Here is a 15,063-nt window from a genome sequence, read left to right on the forward strand (position 1 = left end):
CAGGAAATGGTGTAAATCTTACAATTTCTTTTTTTGGGTTTGATTTGTATTTAAGCGAACTTTTTTTTTGGCCGTTTTGGTGTTTTACCTTTTTTTTCTTTCTTTTTTGTCCTTTTGACTTAAATATGAAGTCATATCCAACAGTAAATCCAACAGTCAGTTGTCGCATATGGCATCCAGGGCCCGGCCAACTAGCCACTGGGTAAAATCATCGATATGCATATCCATATCCATATCCAGTAGAAGGGAATGACGTCTCACCTCGCCATTCATCTCAAATAACTCAAACATTCAAGGACAAACGGATTACTTCCGTGCCCTCCCTTTCGCCTTCACATTGATCTTGCCAGACTCCTTGAGGGCTACGTATCGAACACGGCAAGCCGCGCTGGAAACATCCCAGCCAAGCCCACTGGAAACTTCCTCAGCAATCTGCGCAAAGTCATCGTCATCCAGCTTCGGATCGAACGCTCCCAAAGTATCCAGAAGAACTTCCTATTCAAAGTTAGCTACTCGGATCAATAAAATAAGTATCCATCCCCAAACAGAACCCCAAAGGGCATCTGAGATTGGGGAGGTCAAAGAGTCAAATGAATACATACGTCAAAACCGGGCCAGGGACCAATTCTATCCTTGATTCGTCCCCATCGCTTGCTCAGTGCTCGCCATGTCATCTCGCTGTCCGATTTATCTCGATTCTCATTCCATGCTGTGGTGACGTCCGTCCACGACATCGACGACTCTTTCATCTGTGACATCATCTTGTCTGCGGTAGGTGCTGTCTCCCATGACTCTGGGGTTGCATTACCCTTGGGGTTCTTCTTTGTGCTGGAGCTCGGCATGACATCCGAGCTGCGCAGACGGCGTGGGGAGACGGTCACCGGGACCTCTGGAGTAGCGATCTCGGTCTTTGCCTTGGTTTTGGAGCGGCGTCGAGATGGTGCTGAGGCCGGTGCGGATGGTGTCGCGACTTCGTTCTTGGAATGACGGCGTGTTGGTATTGATGCAGGCGGAGAACTCATGGTCTTGGTCTTAGATGAGGTGCTGCGGCGTTGGTTCGAGATTGAAGTTCTGGCTGAAATTGTGGTTGATAGCTCTGGGGTCGAGCTCTTTGCTGTCGGTGAACTGTGTCGGGCACGCTTTCTGGCTGAGCCTGCTTCTGCTTCCTCCACTGACGGCAAAGTCTCAGATGCCGATTGAGCATGGGCGGGTTGATCAGACACCAGTGCACCTGGTTGAGATGGACCGGGCAGATCGCGGCCGATAGCAGCCCAATATTCAGGCTGTAGAATATCTATGCCAGCAGAAGCGGCTTCCATCTCAGCAAAGATACGGTCCAGATCGGCAACTGTAGTGTAATGTGGCTCTACTCTCCGGCCATACACATACATTGGAGTATCGGTATGGGGGTCAGCCATTTCACGCAGGACCTCCTGCTCAGACGCCAGGATGCGTGCATACTGCTCCGGGGTGTACACCCCCATGGGGTCAATGGGCAAGATGCTGTAGTCAAGAGTCTCCTCGGGGTACATGAATGTGGATGGGAGGACATTTGGGTCTTCGAACGGGGTGATCCCTGGCATAACTGCTGAATCACTTGACTGATAAGGATCCATATAAGGGTCCATTGAAGGATCCATGGATGGATCGAGTGAAGGGTTTATTGCAGGGCCCGGTGGAGTAGAAGGGACGAAATCCAAAGGAGACAGGTAGCCAGCATCCCGGGACGGAGCTTCGTCAGAGCTTGAATTGGGCTTAGGAGACTCACTGGTAGCGGGGAGCTCCGAAGTAGCATCGATACTAGTCGATGTCTCGTAGTCAGAAGAAGACTCATGAGAGGTGCTTTCAGCACTAGGCTTAGGAGGAACCATATTGGACGATTGACTGCCGGGTTTGGTAGGGGACGAAAGATGTTCGCTGCTACCGGGGTCGGATGGAACAGTTGAGGGAATAGAGTCCCGGGTGGACTGACGAGACTTCGGTTTGAAAAAGAGTTTTATCCTAGGAGCGGCAATGGGAGTCACGTCCTTGGGGGATTCATTTGCATTCGTAGAGTCTGAAGTGGTATCCGACTCTGAGGTGGAATCCTCACGAGGTTCGTTGACGAGAGGTTTTATTCTAGAAGTGGCAATGGGAGTCACGTCCGTATCGTGTTCATCTTCATTGGTAGAACCTGTATTAGTGCACTGGCAATTGTGAATTAGGATAGAAGAACGGGGAGTTATCACGAGAAGAAACAGTGTGGCTCGCTGTAGGGAGGTACTCCTCAGAATTCCTTCCAAGTGGAGTAAATCGAACTCGAGTCGACCTAACAGGAGTGCTCGGAACTTGGGTAGTTGTCCAACGGTCCGGGGTGTCCTGTCGAGGAGACTCTGGAGAAGAAGCAGGGGGGGTGGAAGCTTTGTTCTCCGAATTGGACGGAAGCAAAGGTGGAAGAGGCACAGGAGGCACCGGCGAAGTAGGTTCACCGTCAGAGTCGTGGACGTCGGTGGTTAGCTGAGGGGGGGGATGAAACTTGCAAGAAGAGAGGTTGGTAATTGAACTAAAAGACTGGGAGGATCAAAACCTACAGAAGTGTGCTGAGTGGTAGTCGATGGATCAATATCAAACATGGGAGCATCAGAGCCCTAGGGTAGTGTGCTGGCCCGTGGTGTAGGGCTCTCGTGTACAAACGCAACGGCAGAATCATCAGATTCAATGGATGGAGTTTCGCTTGTTTCTCGTTCTAATTGCACAGCCAGGGCAGGGAACAGATCCCTAACTGTTCTGTCGTGTTCCATCTTGTCAATGTTGAAGGGGATGCGACGAAGGGAAGATCATTCTGTGAGAACCGGTCATTTATGTGCCTACCTAAGTAGGATATAATTTACATATTTGACGAGGTAAGCACTACTCTGTCGATATAAGCGATTAGTCGTACGTTCACCTACTTTAGGGTGTTGATATATTGATACTTTTACTCCCTTCTATACTATATAAACAGTTGTTACCTTATGATTGCCGTATTGGTTAGATGTAGATAATTAAAGATTATAATTGTTCATGTCTAACTATGAACAGAAGAGCAGAATATCAGGGTGACCAAATATATGATATATGGTTATGGTTATGGTTATGGTTATGGTTATGGTTATGGTTATGGTTATGGTTATGGTGGATGATATTTGATCTTATTCGGTCTCGACTTCCATATAATGGATGCATTGGTATAGTATACTACTATAGTATACTAGTATAGCATACTAGTATATAGTATATTATATTGACATACGATATTGATATACGATATTGACACACTGTAGAGTAACACAGGTACACAGTACATAGTACACAGTACACAGTACACAGGTATACTAACGTTTCCATATTTTATCTAAAATATCAATATCGCTTAGTCCAAGGCGCTTAATAGGCTAAAGAAAAAGAAAACGGCCATAAAAGTACACCGTATATTTCCAATAGGCAGACCAACACATCAATTCGTGGGGTCAACTGATTGGCTTCAGGCCTGCAGCCTGCCTGCGTGATGCCTCTCCTTTCACATAAAATGCGTCTCACCCACAGTGCCATTCTCTTTCTTCTTTGTATTTCTCTTCTCTTTTCTCTCTTCTCTTCTCTTTTCCTTTCTTTTTATTATTTAATCTGGTTCCCCCTTTGCTGTAATCTCCAACTCTCTCCAACTTCCCCCAGCTTACGGCTTACGGCTTACGGCTTACAGTTTATTTATAGCGTACAGCTTGGCTCTAGCTTGCAGCTTGCACCTTCAGCTCGCCTGAGCTATCATGGACCCCACTTCTACCCCAGCCGAGGCCAAAGATGAAATTGTTCCATCAGAGAACCTGAATGGCTCTGCCCAGTCTACAGAAGTCAAAGAAGTCAAAGAAGTCAAAGATGCTGCTGTCGCCCCCGCACCTGAAACTACCCCAGCCTCTGCCCCCAAACTGTGCAAAAAACATAAAAAGAAGAACAAGAAAAAAGATGAAAGTGATAGCTCCTCTGATTCTTCTTCTTCGGATTCCGACAGCGATGTCGACTCCGAGGAAGAATCCGATTCCACAGAGAGCGACTCCGATACTGAGAAGCGCAAGCGACATCGACTACGAAAGGCACGTGCGAGACGTGCACTCAAGGACAAGAAACGTCGCAAGAAGAAGAAGCAACGGTCGCGCAAGGCCGAGACATCGGATTCGGAATCTGACTCACCCTCTGAGTCAGATTCGGAGTCTTCCACGGACTCCGATGACGAAATAGATGATAAGGCCTTGCGGAAATTAGTCACAAAGCTCAAACTTAGCAAAAAGAGAGCTAAGAAGTTGCGTGAATTGGCTTCGGATGATTTGGCCGCGAGCGATTCCGTGGGCGAAACTCGCCGCGAGAAGCGGTCGAAGAAGAAGAAGCCCGCTTCCAAGGTGGCCTATAAGCGTGTAGATCAATGTGAGTGTCTCATCTTCTTCAATCTTATGCCTTGAATTTTCTTTCGCTGACCAGTTATACAGTATGGGATACCACCATTCATAAGTACAAGCTCACTGAGACCGTAGACGACCCGGATGCCGACGAATGGGACCAGTATATCTTCAACATCCGTCGCAAGTTCAACTGGGAGAACAAGTATCTCGAGACTGTCGTCGATATCAAGAGCAAACCTCTCCGCGATGCCCTCTCCAAGATCATGGATGGTGTCAAGGGTGTCAGTCTCGTGCAAGAGCCCGCCGTCGTCGATCCCAACATGCTGTTCCTGTATCTGGAGGAAACAAGGCAGTACATGAAGGACCTGAAGAAGCAGTCGCGCAGCGAGAAGAAGAAAAAAGCCAGAAAGGCTGCTGCCGTCAAAGCTGCCCATCTGAAGGTTCTCATCAAATACCTTGACACCGACTATGCAGACATCAAGAAGACTCTCTACCCGCTGCTCGAGGCCAACACTATCACCTTCGATCTGTTGTGGGCTCTCTACAAGCCCAACACCATCGCTTACACCTCGACCTACGGCAGCACTGATGAACCACGTGCTTTCAAGATTGAGTACGCCGTCAAGGAGTCCTCCTTCATGAAGGGCCAGTGGTACAGTGTGGATGGCCGCTACCTCGAGTACGACGGAAAGGATTACGGCTTCGGCACTATGTCCGCTGAAGTCGACGCCTTCAAGGGCGCTCGCAAAATCACCAGTCTCGCCTGCTACCCGCTAAAGTACCACCGTGACGCCGAGGGTCTGCGTGCCCGTCTTGTCGAACGTGGCAAGCGCTTCGTCTCCCTCCGTGGTATGAACTACCGCTTCCACAAAGGTATGGCTTTCTACAAGAAAAAGCGCTCCCTCATCATCAAGGTCAATATCAATGGCCGCGTCATGATCGACCCGGCTATCCACCGTCGCATCAATCCCAACTATCCCATCTCAACTGTCCGCCCCAAGGATCCGGATCTGATCGATCCCGAAGATCTTGGGATCAGCGGTGACGAGGGTGATGATAGCGATGGCTGCTGCTGTGGCGGGTCGGACTCGGACTCCGAGCATGGCGGTGCCTCCGATACCCCACGGACGATGTACAAGGTCGTTGAGGATACAGATGGATGCCCACGCGTCGTGGAGGTCGAAGTCGATGAGAACGGCGCTGAGATCCAGAAGGAGAAGATGGACCGCATTGAAGGTGCCGCTGCTGATACTAAGGAGCGCGAGTTCACCGAGGAGGAGCTGCTCGTTGCTTCTCCTGTCGTTCTCGGATTTGCCTTCAGCGAGAAGCTCTGGCTTGAGTTCACTATCTCCGGTATCAGCGATATCGAGTGGGATAAGGAAGCCTTTGGCTCGCTTGTCCTCCCGTCGAACCAAAAGTCCATCGTCAAGGCCCTCGTCGAGTCGCATACCTTCCACGCCGCCCAGAACATCGACGATGTCATCCAGGGCAAAGGTAAAGGTCTTGTTGCCGTGCTGCATGGTCCACCCGGTACGGGTAAGACCCTGACGGCAGAGGGCATCGCCGAGCTACTCCGTCGCCCGCTATATATGGTCAGCGCTGGCGAACTGGGTACTGACTCACGCACCCTGGAGGCTGAGCTGAACAAGATCCTGGATATTGCGCACTCTTGGGGCGCGGTGCTCCTCCTCGATGAGGCAGATGTTTTCCTTGAGAAGCGAACTATCCACGATATCCACCGCAATGCCCTTGTCAGCATCTTCCTCCGTCTGCTGGAGTACTTCCAGGGCATTCTGTTCTTGACTACCAACCGAGTTGAGACCTTCGACGATGCCTTCCAGTCGCGTATCCATGTTGCCTTGCGCTATGGCGATCTGACTTCCAAGGCGAAGAGGAGTATTTGGAAGATGTTCTTAGAGCGCGTGCGCGCTATTGAGGGTGTGCATATTGCTTCTTTCTCTGAAGAGGATTATGATATGCTCTCCAGGCACACGCTGAACGGGCGACAGGTATGTTTACTGAGAGTCTTTTTTCCCGTCCCACACTACACACCCCTTCTGATCCACAGACTAACCGATTTACTATCAGATCAAAAACTCCGTCCGCACCGCACAAGCCTTGGCTGTCAATGAGAACGCACCCCTCTCCATGGAGCATATCAAGAGCGTGCTAGAGGTGGCCGAGACGTTCGATCAAGACCTGCGCGGTGGAACGGGATATTTAGATGCCATGCGGAGCTATACTTGATTTATTCTTGATTATTTCCAATCATCTCGGGGAACTCGGGTGCTTACTATGGATATCGGCGCAGGTCTGGTATTCCACTCCCTTTTTGGTTTTCGTTCTATTTTGGTTTTTGCGTGCTTGCTTGCTGTTTTCGGTTCATCTCAGGTACAGGTTATTTAGTTGCGATGTCTTGCTTTTCCTTTTTACTTTTTTTTTGCATTGCGGACATGGAGCGAAATGAGTTTGGCTAGTTTCAATACATGATTTAGCTCGAAAATTGGGTCAAGCTACAAGTTGAGGATCGTAGTATCGACCGATTTATGGATTAGAATGGATTATCGATCTAGAAAAAGAACATTGTCATACACTTTCATTATTACAAAAACAAAAGTCACGACGAGATATGGATAGTTGTACAGGGAACTTTTCAAGGGTTGGCCTTGACGAAGTCAACACCCTTCTGGATGTTCTTCTTCAGGTCAGCCAGGCAGGCATCGAGGAGACCCTGCTCGTACTCGTTGATCTCGCCAACAGAGTGGATCTGCTCAACACCGTTGGGGCCGAGCTCGACGCGGGAAGCGAAGAAGTCAATACCCTGGTCCTTGTACAGAGGGGAGTCGACGAAGGTGGGCTCAATGACACCCTTCTCGCCCTGGGCGGCACGGAGGAGAGACTCGGCGAAACGGGCACCGGCCATGGCCATGGAGAGGGTGGCGGAACCGGCACCGTCCTTGGCCTTGACAACCTCGTCACCACCGAACTGGATGCGGTTGACAAGGGCATCGCGGGCCTGGCCGGCGATGGAGGAGTGGTTGGACTGCGAAAGCAGGGGGACGATGGTCACACCGGAGTGGCCACCAACGACGGGGACGGCCTCGCCGGAGGGGTTGGTGCTCTGGACCTGCGAGATGAAGCGCGAGGCACGGACGACGTCAAGGGTGGTGACACCGAACAGACGCTTGGGGTCGTAGACGTTGCGGGCCTTGTAGACCTCGGCGACGATGGGGACGGTGGAGTTGACCTTTAATGATGGAGGGTTAGTAGGGGCACTTAATTGTTGAGGTGATTGTGATTTTTGCGACTTACGGGGTTGGCGATGACCAGGACGTGGGCCTTAGGAGCGGCCTCAGCGGCGGCCTTAGCGAGATCGCGGACAATAGAGGCGTTGGTGTTGAAGAGGTCATCACGGGTCATACCGGGCTTGCGGGGAACACCAGCGGGGATAAGGATGATCTCGGAGCCCTCGAGGCAGTCACGGAGACCGGAAGCATCGGGGTTGTAGCCAGTAACAGTGCTGTTGGTGTTGATGTGGCTCAAATCAGCAGCGACACCTAAACAAAGGTCAGTATTTAGGGTGTTGAATTGAGTCAAAATATTCATTCATACCGGGTCCACCACGGATATCGTAGAGAGCGAGGTCGGAAACACGGGGGTTGAGCTTCAGCAGCAGGGAGAGAGGCTGGCCAATACCACCGGCAGCACCGAGAACGGCGACCTTGGAGGCCTGCGCGAGGAGTTAGCTTTCAATTAGAAGGTAGAAAGGAATAGACACGCACATTGATAGCGGAGGCCGAGAAGGCACGCTTCTGGAAGAGGTTAACAGTACGACGAGCGGCAAACATGATTGATATTTGGGGAGATATGAAGAGAAGAAGAAAGTTGAAGGGGAAGGAGGAGATTCCGGTGAAAGAGATTGGCCGGCTCCACCTGGGACAACACGGTTTCCGAGCTCCCGATGCTCGGCTGAGGTTGGCTTCGTTTACTTCTTTTACTTCTTTTACTTCTTTTACTTCTTTTATTAGTGGATTATTATGTTGTTAATTCTTTGTTTATTATAGGTAAGAAATACTAATGTCTTTATCTAAATAATATCTTATTCCCTTGCTATATATGTAGAATGTTTATATCCCGTTCCCGGAGCAATGGATGTAGTGGACTTCTGCATGTGGTATCGCATCATCTTGCCAAGGTAATTATTTTCATGTGCCAAAAGTACGAACCATTTACAACGGAGATATTTACTTGAGTACTTGGAAATATATCTAGGGGGTCTTGACGAAAACCACGTCTTGAAGAAGGGACCGGCTTATATGTAATTGGTGTGACTAACCTACAAGTAGTTATACTAACTAGTTACACAACTAGTATCCCGAGGTCATACAAGAAGGTCCAATTTCACCCAATGCCTACGGTGTATATTTAGGTACTCGATACCTTATAACCAATGAATTCCTTTGCTACACTCAGACCCATGCAATGTATTTGCATATTTCATAGAATAATAGTTAATAAGCTAGTAATGGACTATAGTTGCATCTAGCATAGACGAGCACATATATATATATATATATACATTTACAATACCACACTCCCAGCTAAACATAGACACTTGATTGGCAATAAGGACAGCAATTGCAAAGACCAAACGCCGACGCTGATGAACCCAATACAAGATACAAGACCACACTCTACCCAGGTAAACCCCAAGGACCCTCGCCAGCTCCCAAATATACCCACCCAGGCAAAGACCAACAACACATCGTGATATAATCCCTACCGCAAGAAGTGCAGCACTGCCCAGCAGAACAAGAAGAAAACCACCACTCCGCCCCAGAAGATCCACTTATCCTGACGCGCCCGCCGCTCCACCATCCGGATTGTATCGCCGCTCACACCAAGGGTGTTCGCAACGCTGTATAGTCGCCGTTGCGTGCCCTTGAGTACTTCACGTTGCTGTCCTAGATCGGCGAGGACTGCTCTTCCCCGGTCCAGGAAATCATCGAGTTGGTTGTGTGTGTTGGAGAAGAAGGATTGCTCGCGCAGCGCGGTGGTTTCGCGGTTGTAGTCTGCCGGGCTAGCGCCAAATCCGAGACCGGAGGATGAGGGTGCAAAGGCGGAGGTGCTCTGTGGGAGTGAAGACTGCGCATAGGGGTTCTCTGGTGTTGCGGCGTGGTGTGGGCGACGGCCTAGGAGTTCATTGTGGTTGCTAACCGATTGCTGGTATGGAGTCAGTATTGGAAGTACTCCATGAAAGGATTGCTGGGCACATACTGCATCCTCACGTTCTTTGCGGAGTCGATCAAATTGTGTTCGGTAGTCTGCAAGCTCACTTCGGAAGTTTTTGATGCGGTCGAATGCCTTTTGTTGTTTCTCGGGAATCAGTTCCTTCTTGGAGAGCGCTGAGTAGTCATCGACAGTGCGGGAAAGTGACGCCAAGGAGGCCGCCAGCTGGCCTAGGAGCTTGAAGTCAATATATTGGGTTGCAAAGAGTCGGTGGTACGAGCGCACCTTGTAACGCGGGTGACGAGGTGGTTGGGGACTGTGAAAAGGTGTCCAGATCACGGCGGATAGACGATGATTGCTTTAAAGCAGAGTTGAATAGCGAGTTCTGTTCATGTCAGCTGTGTAAACCTATCGCGGGGAAGTGCAATATACCATGTTGTGTTGTGAATGCCCGCATAGATTGGAGACTTGGATTGCTTCGATACTCGGTAAGTCGTGGAAAAGAGACCACTAGGGCTGGTAACAGGATAAGTAAGAGATAATAATCTCCCGAGCTAATGACTTTCTTTCCACAAACACCCAAGGTGGTCATCAACTGATCCAACCGGAGGCCAGATGGTCTTGTTTGGACCCATTCTGACGTAATTCACCGCCTTCAGGTACAATGCATTCTATACAACGTACGGAGTACATCTGCGAGTCCTTGAGATATTTTTAGATTCTGCGAGGTATCTCAAGTTCGAATATCTATACAAATCATGATTGCCAACAACCCACATTTGCCATACTCTGTCATATATGTTACAACTGCTAGAACGGGTGGTGTTCATAGTTCGTCGACAGCCTCTTTAATTCGCCCGCTGGCCTTCGTCTTCTAAAAGGGGATATATATGTCTCTGCCGTCAAATAGAGCTAATGCTCTCTCTCTCGTTTTCTATTTTATACAATTACTTGACGCAGGCTAACACAGGTCTCTGCTATATTATGTAACCTCCCTGGTATCAAACTCGAAGACATCGATGTGATCAATCTTTCTGCGCCTAGGGCCTTCTGAAAACGGCACGTCGGAGCGCAGTGGCTTCGCGCGCAATGGTAGAATTTGCCTCTTCCAAAATTTCGATCCTCTCGGTGGAGGCGTTGTACTCGACCTCTAGCGCTCTCATATGGCTGTCGGATTTCTCTTTTGCAGCCGCTCTTGCAGCCTTTTCTTTCTTCTCTTCCTCCCACTTGGCGCTATTGAACCAATAGGTCGCTTCTTGCATACAGAGGCTATGTAAGCCCCATATAATCCCAGACACACCATAGAGGTGTGTACTCCAATGCGGGGATGCTGCTGAAGAGCCTTGGTCACGCTTGGTAAACACTAAAGTTTCATTATTAAGGTGTTTTCCCGGCTTGGGACCTATAACATACCCGCAGACTCCGTCGGGCAACTAAAAAAGGTTGGAAACAGGTTCTGGATAAGCAACTATGTACACTTAGCGTCTAGCCGTACATCGAGGCGTCTTGCTCAGACACGTAGGGTGTAGTTGTGACTTACGAAGAATCCAAATTGAACAGCGACGAGCAGAATTCCAAAAGACAGCTTCCGAGCTGCAGGAAGCGAGCGAAAGGTTACTCCAATGATAGATTTGAAGGACAGAAAGGCGAGGACGGAAAAAGTTGCTATACCGATCCAGGTCACAACAGAAGCAATCTGTGTTGCGAAAAGAGGAAATTGGCTTGGAGAAGACGCCATTTTGAGATTAGAGAACTTGTGATTAAAGAACTTGTAATTAAAAAACTTGATGAAGTCGGGCTAAAGGATTAGGTCAATGTATCTGCGAGTCTTCTGCGGGAAGGACGCCTTGGAGTGGAAGTAGGCAAGAGCCAAAGAAGCAGACTCCAGTAGCTGGCCCTCGACAACAAAGCCTCAGGACATGGACCGGACCTCAAGAATATTTTTCACTTGGTAAACTTGGTAAGTACCAGAGGCCCTGACCTCGATAATGTTGAGAAAGTGGACGCATAAACTTTCTGTATCGCCGGTCCTTGAGGTAAGAAAGGTTTCTTGACAGCAATTCCCCCAACGACTGAGGCGACGCATTCTCAAAAGAGACCCGTGGACTGCCTGTACGATCATTTGGATCAAGGGTCACACCCCAATTCTCACAACTATGGATTTTCCATCGAGGGTCCTCGGGCGTCAAACCAGCGCCAAGATTAATCCACGTTGTAAGCACTAGGGCTAAATGAGAACCATATCCACAGACTTCAATGCGGATATCTGTATTGCATTGGTTACAGGTACCAGTGAAACAGGGATGTTTCTCTCCATTGAGATAGGTGAATAACACGGTTTTTAGTAGTTCGGCTTGCCGCAAAATCCCAACGTGCATGCAAATAAATATAGCCCGTGGAGATTTCCATATAGATTCGTTATCATTTCCATATAGCAGTAGTTCCGATCTGCTATTATGAACAAATATGACATTCTGCATTCTTAAACAAAGCCCCGGCGTCTCTGAACAGATCTGTGCGTCAGTCGAAAAGAGAGAGGTGATTTCAGGGCACGATGATTTTTCGGGGTGAATTCGGACTTGGGTATAAGATAACGCGTTAGTGCTGATTCCATACTGTTCTCCTAGATAGAACCTCCGCATAACAAGCTGAAGATGTAGAAAATAGAATCTGCGGTATATATAGCGCCAGTAGAAGGATCTTTCGTTTAATTCTAATCCAAGGGGAGCCGTTCTGAGACACAGGAGAGGACAACTGTCGTCGGCCATTGGACCAGATAGACCAAAGCATTCCGAGCCGTCATACTTATGAAGGATGAAACAAACATAGCAGATGAAATATTCCGGTAGATCTCGTTCCAGTCGGCGCAAAACAGGTAGTTTCATCTTTCGCAACGGCCGGGCGGAATTGTATCGACGGTTGAATATGGCGAAGAGTCGGTGATTGCAGAGTGATATGCAAATCCAATCATCCATCGGGAGGAAGTCGGCTATTGATAATAATAGCTCGACCGGGAGACCGGCTAGCGTATTCATCTTCGGGATCTCTAGCGCATTCAGATTGAAAGTCGCAGACAGTGGACCACATCTTCCCGACAGTCGAGATATCACTGGCCAGCAAATATTACGGAGCCACAGCATTTTGGGGATTTTTAGTTCTTGCAGATCGAGATGAAGTCCAAGTGCCGAACAAGCTTCTATCCAGGGAAGGTGAACTGATCGCGGCCTGGCAGATTTGAAATAATAACGAATAGTGATAGGGAATGCTAATTCGAACGGCCGGTGCCAAAGAAGGTCTCGAAATTGACCCAACGGTCTCACTTTGCCTAATCAGGGACGGCAGTAATCCATGGGCCCTGTCTACTCCGTGCTCGGCCCCCATATTAATTCCCCGTAATAGTGCCCCTATATTAATGCCTTTATTAAATCATATCTGTAGGGCTAATTTGCTGGGGTTAGCCGAGTATCCTACAAGGAAAGCTCCGTATATACAATTATCTGGAATAATTCCAATTCCCAATTGTAAAAGCTTCATTTCTTTTTACTAAAACTTTTTTGGTCCTACAGAGTTGGTAAGGTCTAGTATAGACGCGAAACCGGACCTAATCCGCGGGTTTAGGTCCGGTTTAGGTCCAGGGTTTACTGGGTCGTGCGACAGTCTAATGGGGCCTGCAACTTGGCCGCCTATTTGGGAGTACTCTGCTAACCAGGTTTCGGGGGACTACTAGTGCTATGGATATTGAGTGAATCTACTCGGAGATACAGTTGCTCCTAGGAATACTTTTTCTACGATTTCCTAATCAGGGTCTGGAGAACTACCGGTGCTAGGGAAATTGGACAAGTCTGCTTGGAGATTTACGATACGTCCTAGGACACGGAGTAGTAGAGAAAGATCGGTAGGGTATAGCGGCAGAGAACCGCTTCTCTCGTAATAATTACATATACCAAAAGGTTTCTATAAGCAATTGTCATTGTTTTACGCTAAATAGACGACGAAAAGGATGCAAATCACTAGTAAAGACTTTAATAACTCCTAGGAGCCTAATAGAGTAGTTCTAAATTCAAAAAGGAATATGATATCGTCGTTAAGGTACTGGTACAGTCAATCCAATCCGACTCCATTTCCGCCAAATGAACCAAATGCAAAACTGCAGAAGAGCTGGGATGGTATATCAAGAATAAAGCAATTACGCAACACCAGAAAGAAAGAGATGAAACGCTGCACATCTATTTGGGGGGAACTTGTTCTGCAGGAACCACCTAGGCCATGGATTAGCATCATCGCCATACTTACCGCCGCGGAAATACACGCAGAACTTACTTGCTGACGAAGTAGTCCACCGCACCAAAGATCCCAACAGCACCGGCAGATAGTCCGACCAGCTCCCAGGAGAGGTTGCCCCGCGCGTGTTGCTTGTAGGCACCGAAGCCGAGGCCTGCGCCGACCACAGTTGCGATAGCGGCATTGGCAAGGAAGACAGGGTTGCTAGCGTTTTCATAGATGCCACTGCTCTTCACCTTGTGGGCCTTGGCCTTCTTCTTTTCCTCGTCCTCGTGCTTCTCCTCGGCTTCGCGCTCTATCCGCTCCGCTTGGGTGGTGGTTTGAACATCTTGCTTGAGAAAGCCAGACTCCACAGTCTGCACATGGGGGCTGTCAACGTCGATCAACGATGCCGTGCTCTCAGATTCATCGTGATAGACTCCGCCCACAGGGGGAGCGCGGCTGGAGTATATGTTAGTTGTGTGTAAGGGATATTTGACACTATAGATAACTCACGCCTGTGATTTGTTAGTACTGTAATTTAGACACAGGAACTTGAATACTTACGTCCTCAGGGGACTGCTTGGGGCCCTTTGCAGCTGCGTCGGCGTAAGACATGGTGGTGCGCGTGAGGTTATTAGAAGGTAACGGTCCTGGGGAAATCCTGGTCAGCACCTAAGACACCTATCTAGGTAGAACACCTATAACAGGAGGAGATATAAACTTACCAGAAACGAGATGTGGGAATGAAAAGAGTCCGAGGGGAAAAGGAAGGATTTATACCAAGGAAGCTGGGGGGTGTGACATCACGTCATTGACCTGGGCCCACTACCAAGGTTCCATGGGGTTAATTTCCGCAGAGATGTTGATTCATAACTGTATGCTAGTACATGTATATATGACCTTGAATATATTCTAAGATATTCTTCTATTGAAATAGTTAGTTCAAATGATAACTTAGTCATTTAGTATATCTTACGTTAGAAATGGTCCTGACCTGAGGCTTCAGCCACCTACGTTATCAGGTATTCCCAACAACTGCACCAAAAACACTAAAACCGATGTAGAATAAGTCGAGGAAAATTCCATTGAGAGGATTTAAAGCTGCTAAAGAGATCAAAAACAAATGGGACCTATGTAAGGGTCTAATGGGGGAGGCAAGGTG

General features: G+C 48.6%; 6 protein-coding genes across 6 annotated transcripts; 1 reads left to right on the plus strand and 5 right to left on the minus strand.

The window, feature by feature from the left end:
* Nucleotides 1-306: 306 nt before the first annotated feature.
* N7537_005205 (uncharacterized protein) lies at nt 307-2,780 on the minus strand (the record flags this gene model as incomplete). Its single annotated transcript, XM_056896262.1, has 4 exons — nt 307-495; nt 603-2,186; nt 2,239-2,496; nt 2,670-2,780. The coding sequence occupies 4 exons, from the start codon at nt 2,778-2,780 to the stop codon at nt 307-309; spliced, it is 2,142 nt and encodes a 713-aa protein (XP_056756010.1).
* A 1,002-nt stretch (nt 2,781-3,782) lies between these two features.
* Nucleotides 3,783-6,656, plus strand: N7537_005206 (ATP-binding protein; the record flags this gene model as incomplete). The annotated part of the gene is made up of 3 exons (XM_056896263.1): nt 3,783-4,434; nt 4,497-6,418; nt 6,498-6,656. 3 exons carry the CDS (start codon nt 3,783-3,785, stop codon nt 6,654-6,656), a joined length of 2,733 nt encoding a protein of 910 aa, XP_056756011.1.
* Nucleotides 6,657-7,062: 406 nt separating this feature from the next.
* On the minus strand, nt 7,063-8,257 carry N7537_005207 (malate dehydrogenase; the record flags this gene model as incomplete). The annotated part of the gene is made up of 4 exons (XM_056896264.1): nt 7,063-7,656; nt 7,722-7,966; nt 8,022-8,139; nt 8,192-8,257. 4 exons carry the CDS (start codon nt 8,255-8,257, stop codon nt 7,063-7,065), a joined length of 1,023 nt encoding a protein of 340 aa, XP_056756012.1.
* Nucleotides 8,258-9,188: 931 nt separating this feature from the next.
* N7537_005208 (golgi SNAP receptor complex member 2 family protein) lies at nt 9,189-10,073 on the minus strand (the record flags this gene model as incomplete). Its single annotated transcript, XM_056896265.1, has 4 exons — nt 9,189-9,632; nt 9,687-9,868; nt 9,924-10,023; nt 10,071-10,073. 4 exons carry the CDS (start codon nt 10,071-10,073, stop codon nt 9,189-9,191), a joined length of 729 nt encoding a protein of 242 aa, XP_056756013.1.
* Nucleotides 10,074-10,678: 605 nt separating this feature from the next.
* On the minus strand, nt 10,679-11,376 carry N7537_005209 (uncharacterized protein; the record flags this gene model as incomplete). Its single annotated transcript, XM_056896266.1, has 3 exons — nt 10,679-11,001; nt 11,052-11,106; nt 11,179-11,376. The coding sequence occupies 3 exons, from the start codon at nt 11,374-11,376 to the stop codon at nt 10,679-10,681; spliced, it is 576 nt and encodes a 191-aa protein (XP_056756014.1).
* A 2,448-nt stretch (nt 11,377-13,824) lies between these two features.
* Nucleotides 13,825-14,516, minus strand: N7537_005210 (uncharacterized protein; the record flags this gene model as incomplete). Its single annotated transcript, XM_056896267.1, has 4 exons — nt 13,825-13,897; nt 13,959-14,360; nt 14,415-14,416; nt 14,466-14,516. The coding sequence occupies 4 exons, from the start codon at nt 14,514-14,516 to the stop codon at nt 13,825-13,827; spliced, it is 528 nt and encodes a 175-aa protein (XP_056756015.1).
* Nucleotides 14,517-15,063: the final 547 nt, after the last annotated feature.

This window comes from Penicillium hordei (assembly GCF_028827395.1).
Source record: "Penicillium hordei strain IBT 12815 chromosome Unknown utg000002l_segment0_segment0, whole genome shotgun sequence".
NCBI lineage: Eukaryota > Fungi > Ascomycota > Eurotiomycetes > Eurotiales > Aspergillaceae > Penicillium > Penicillium hordei.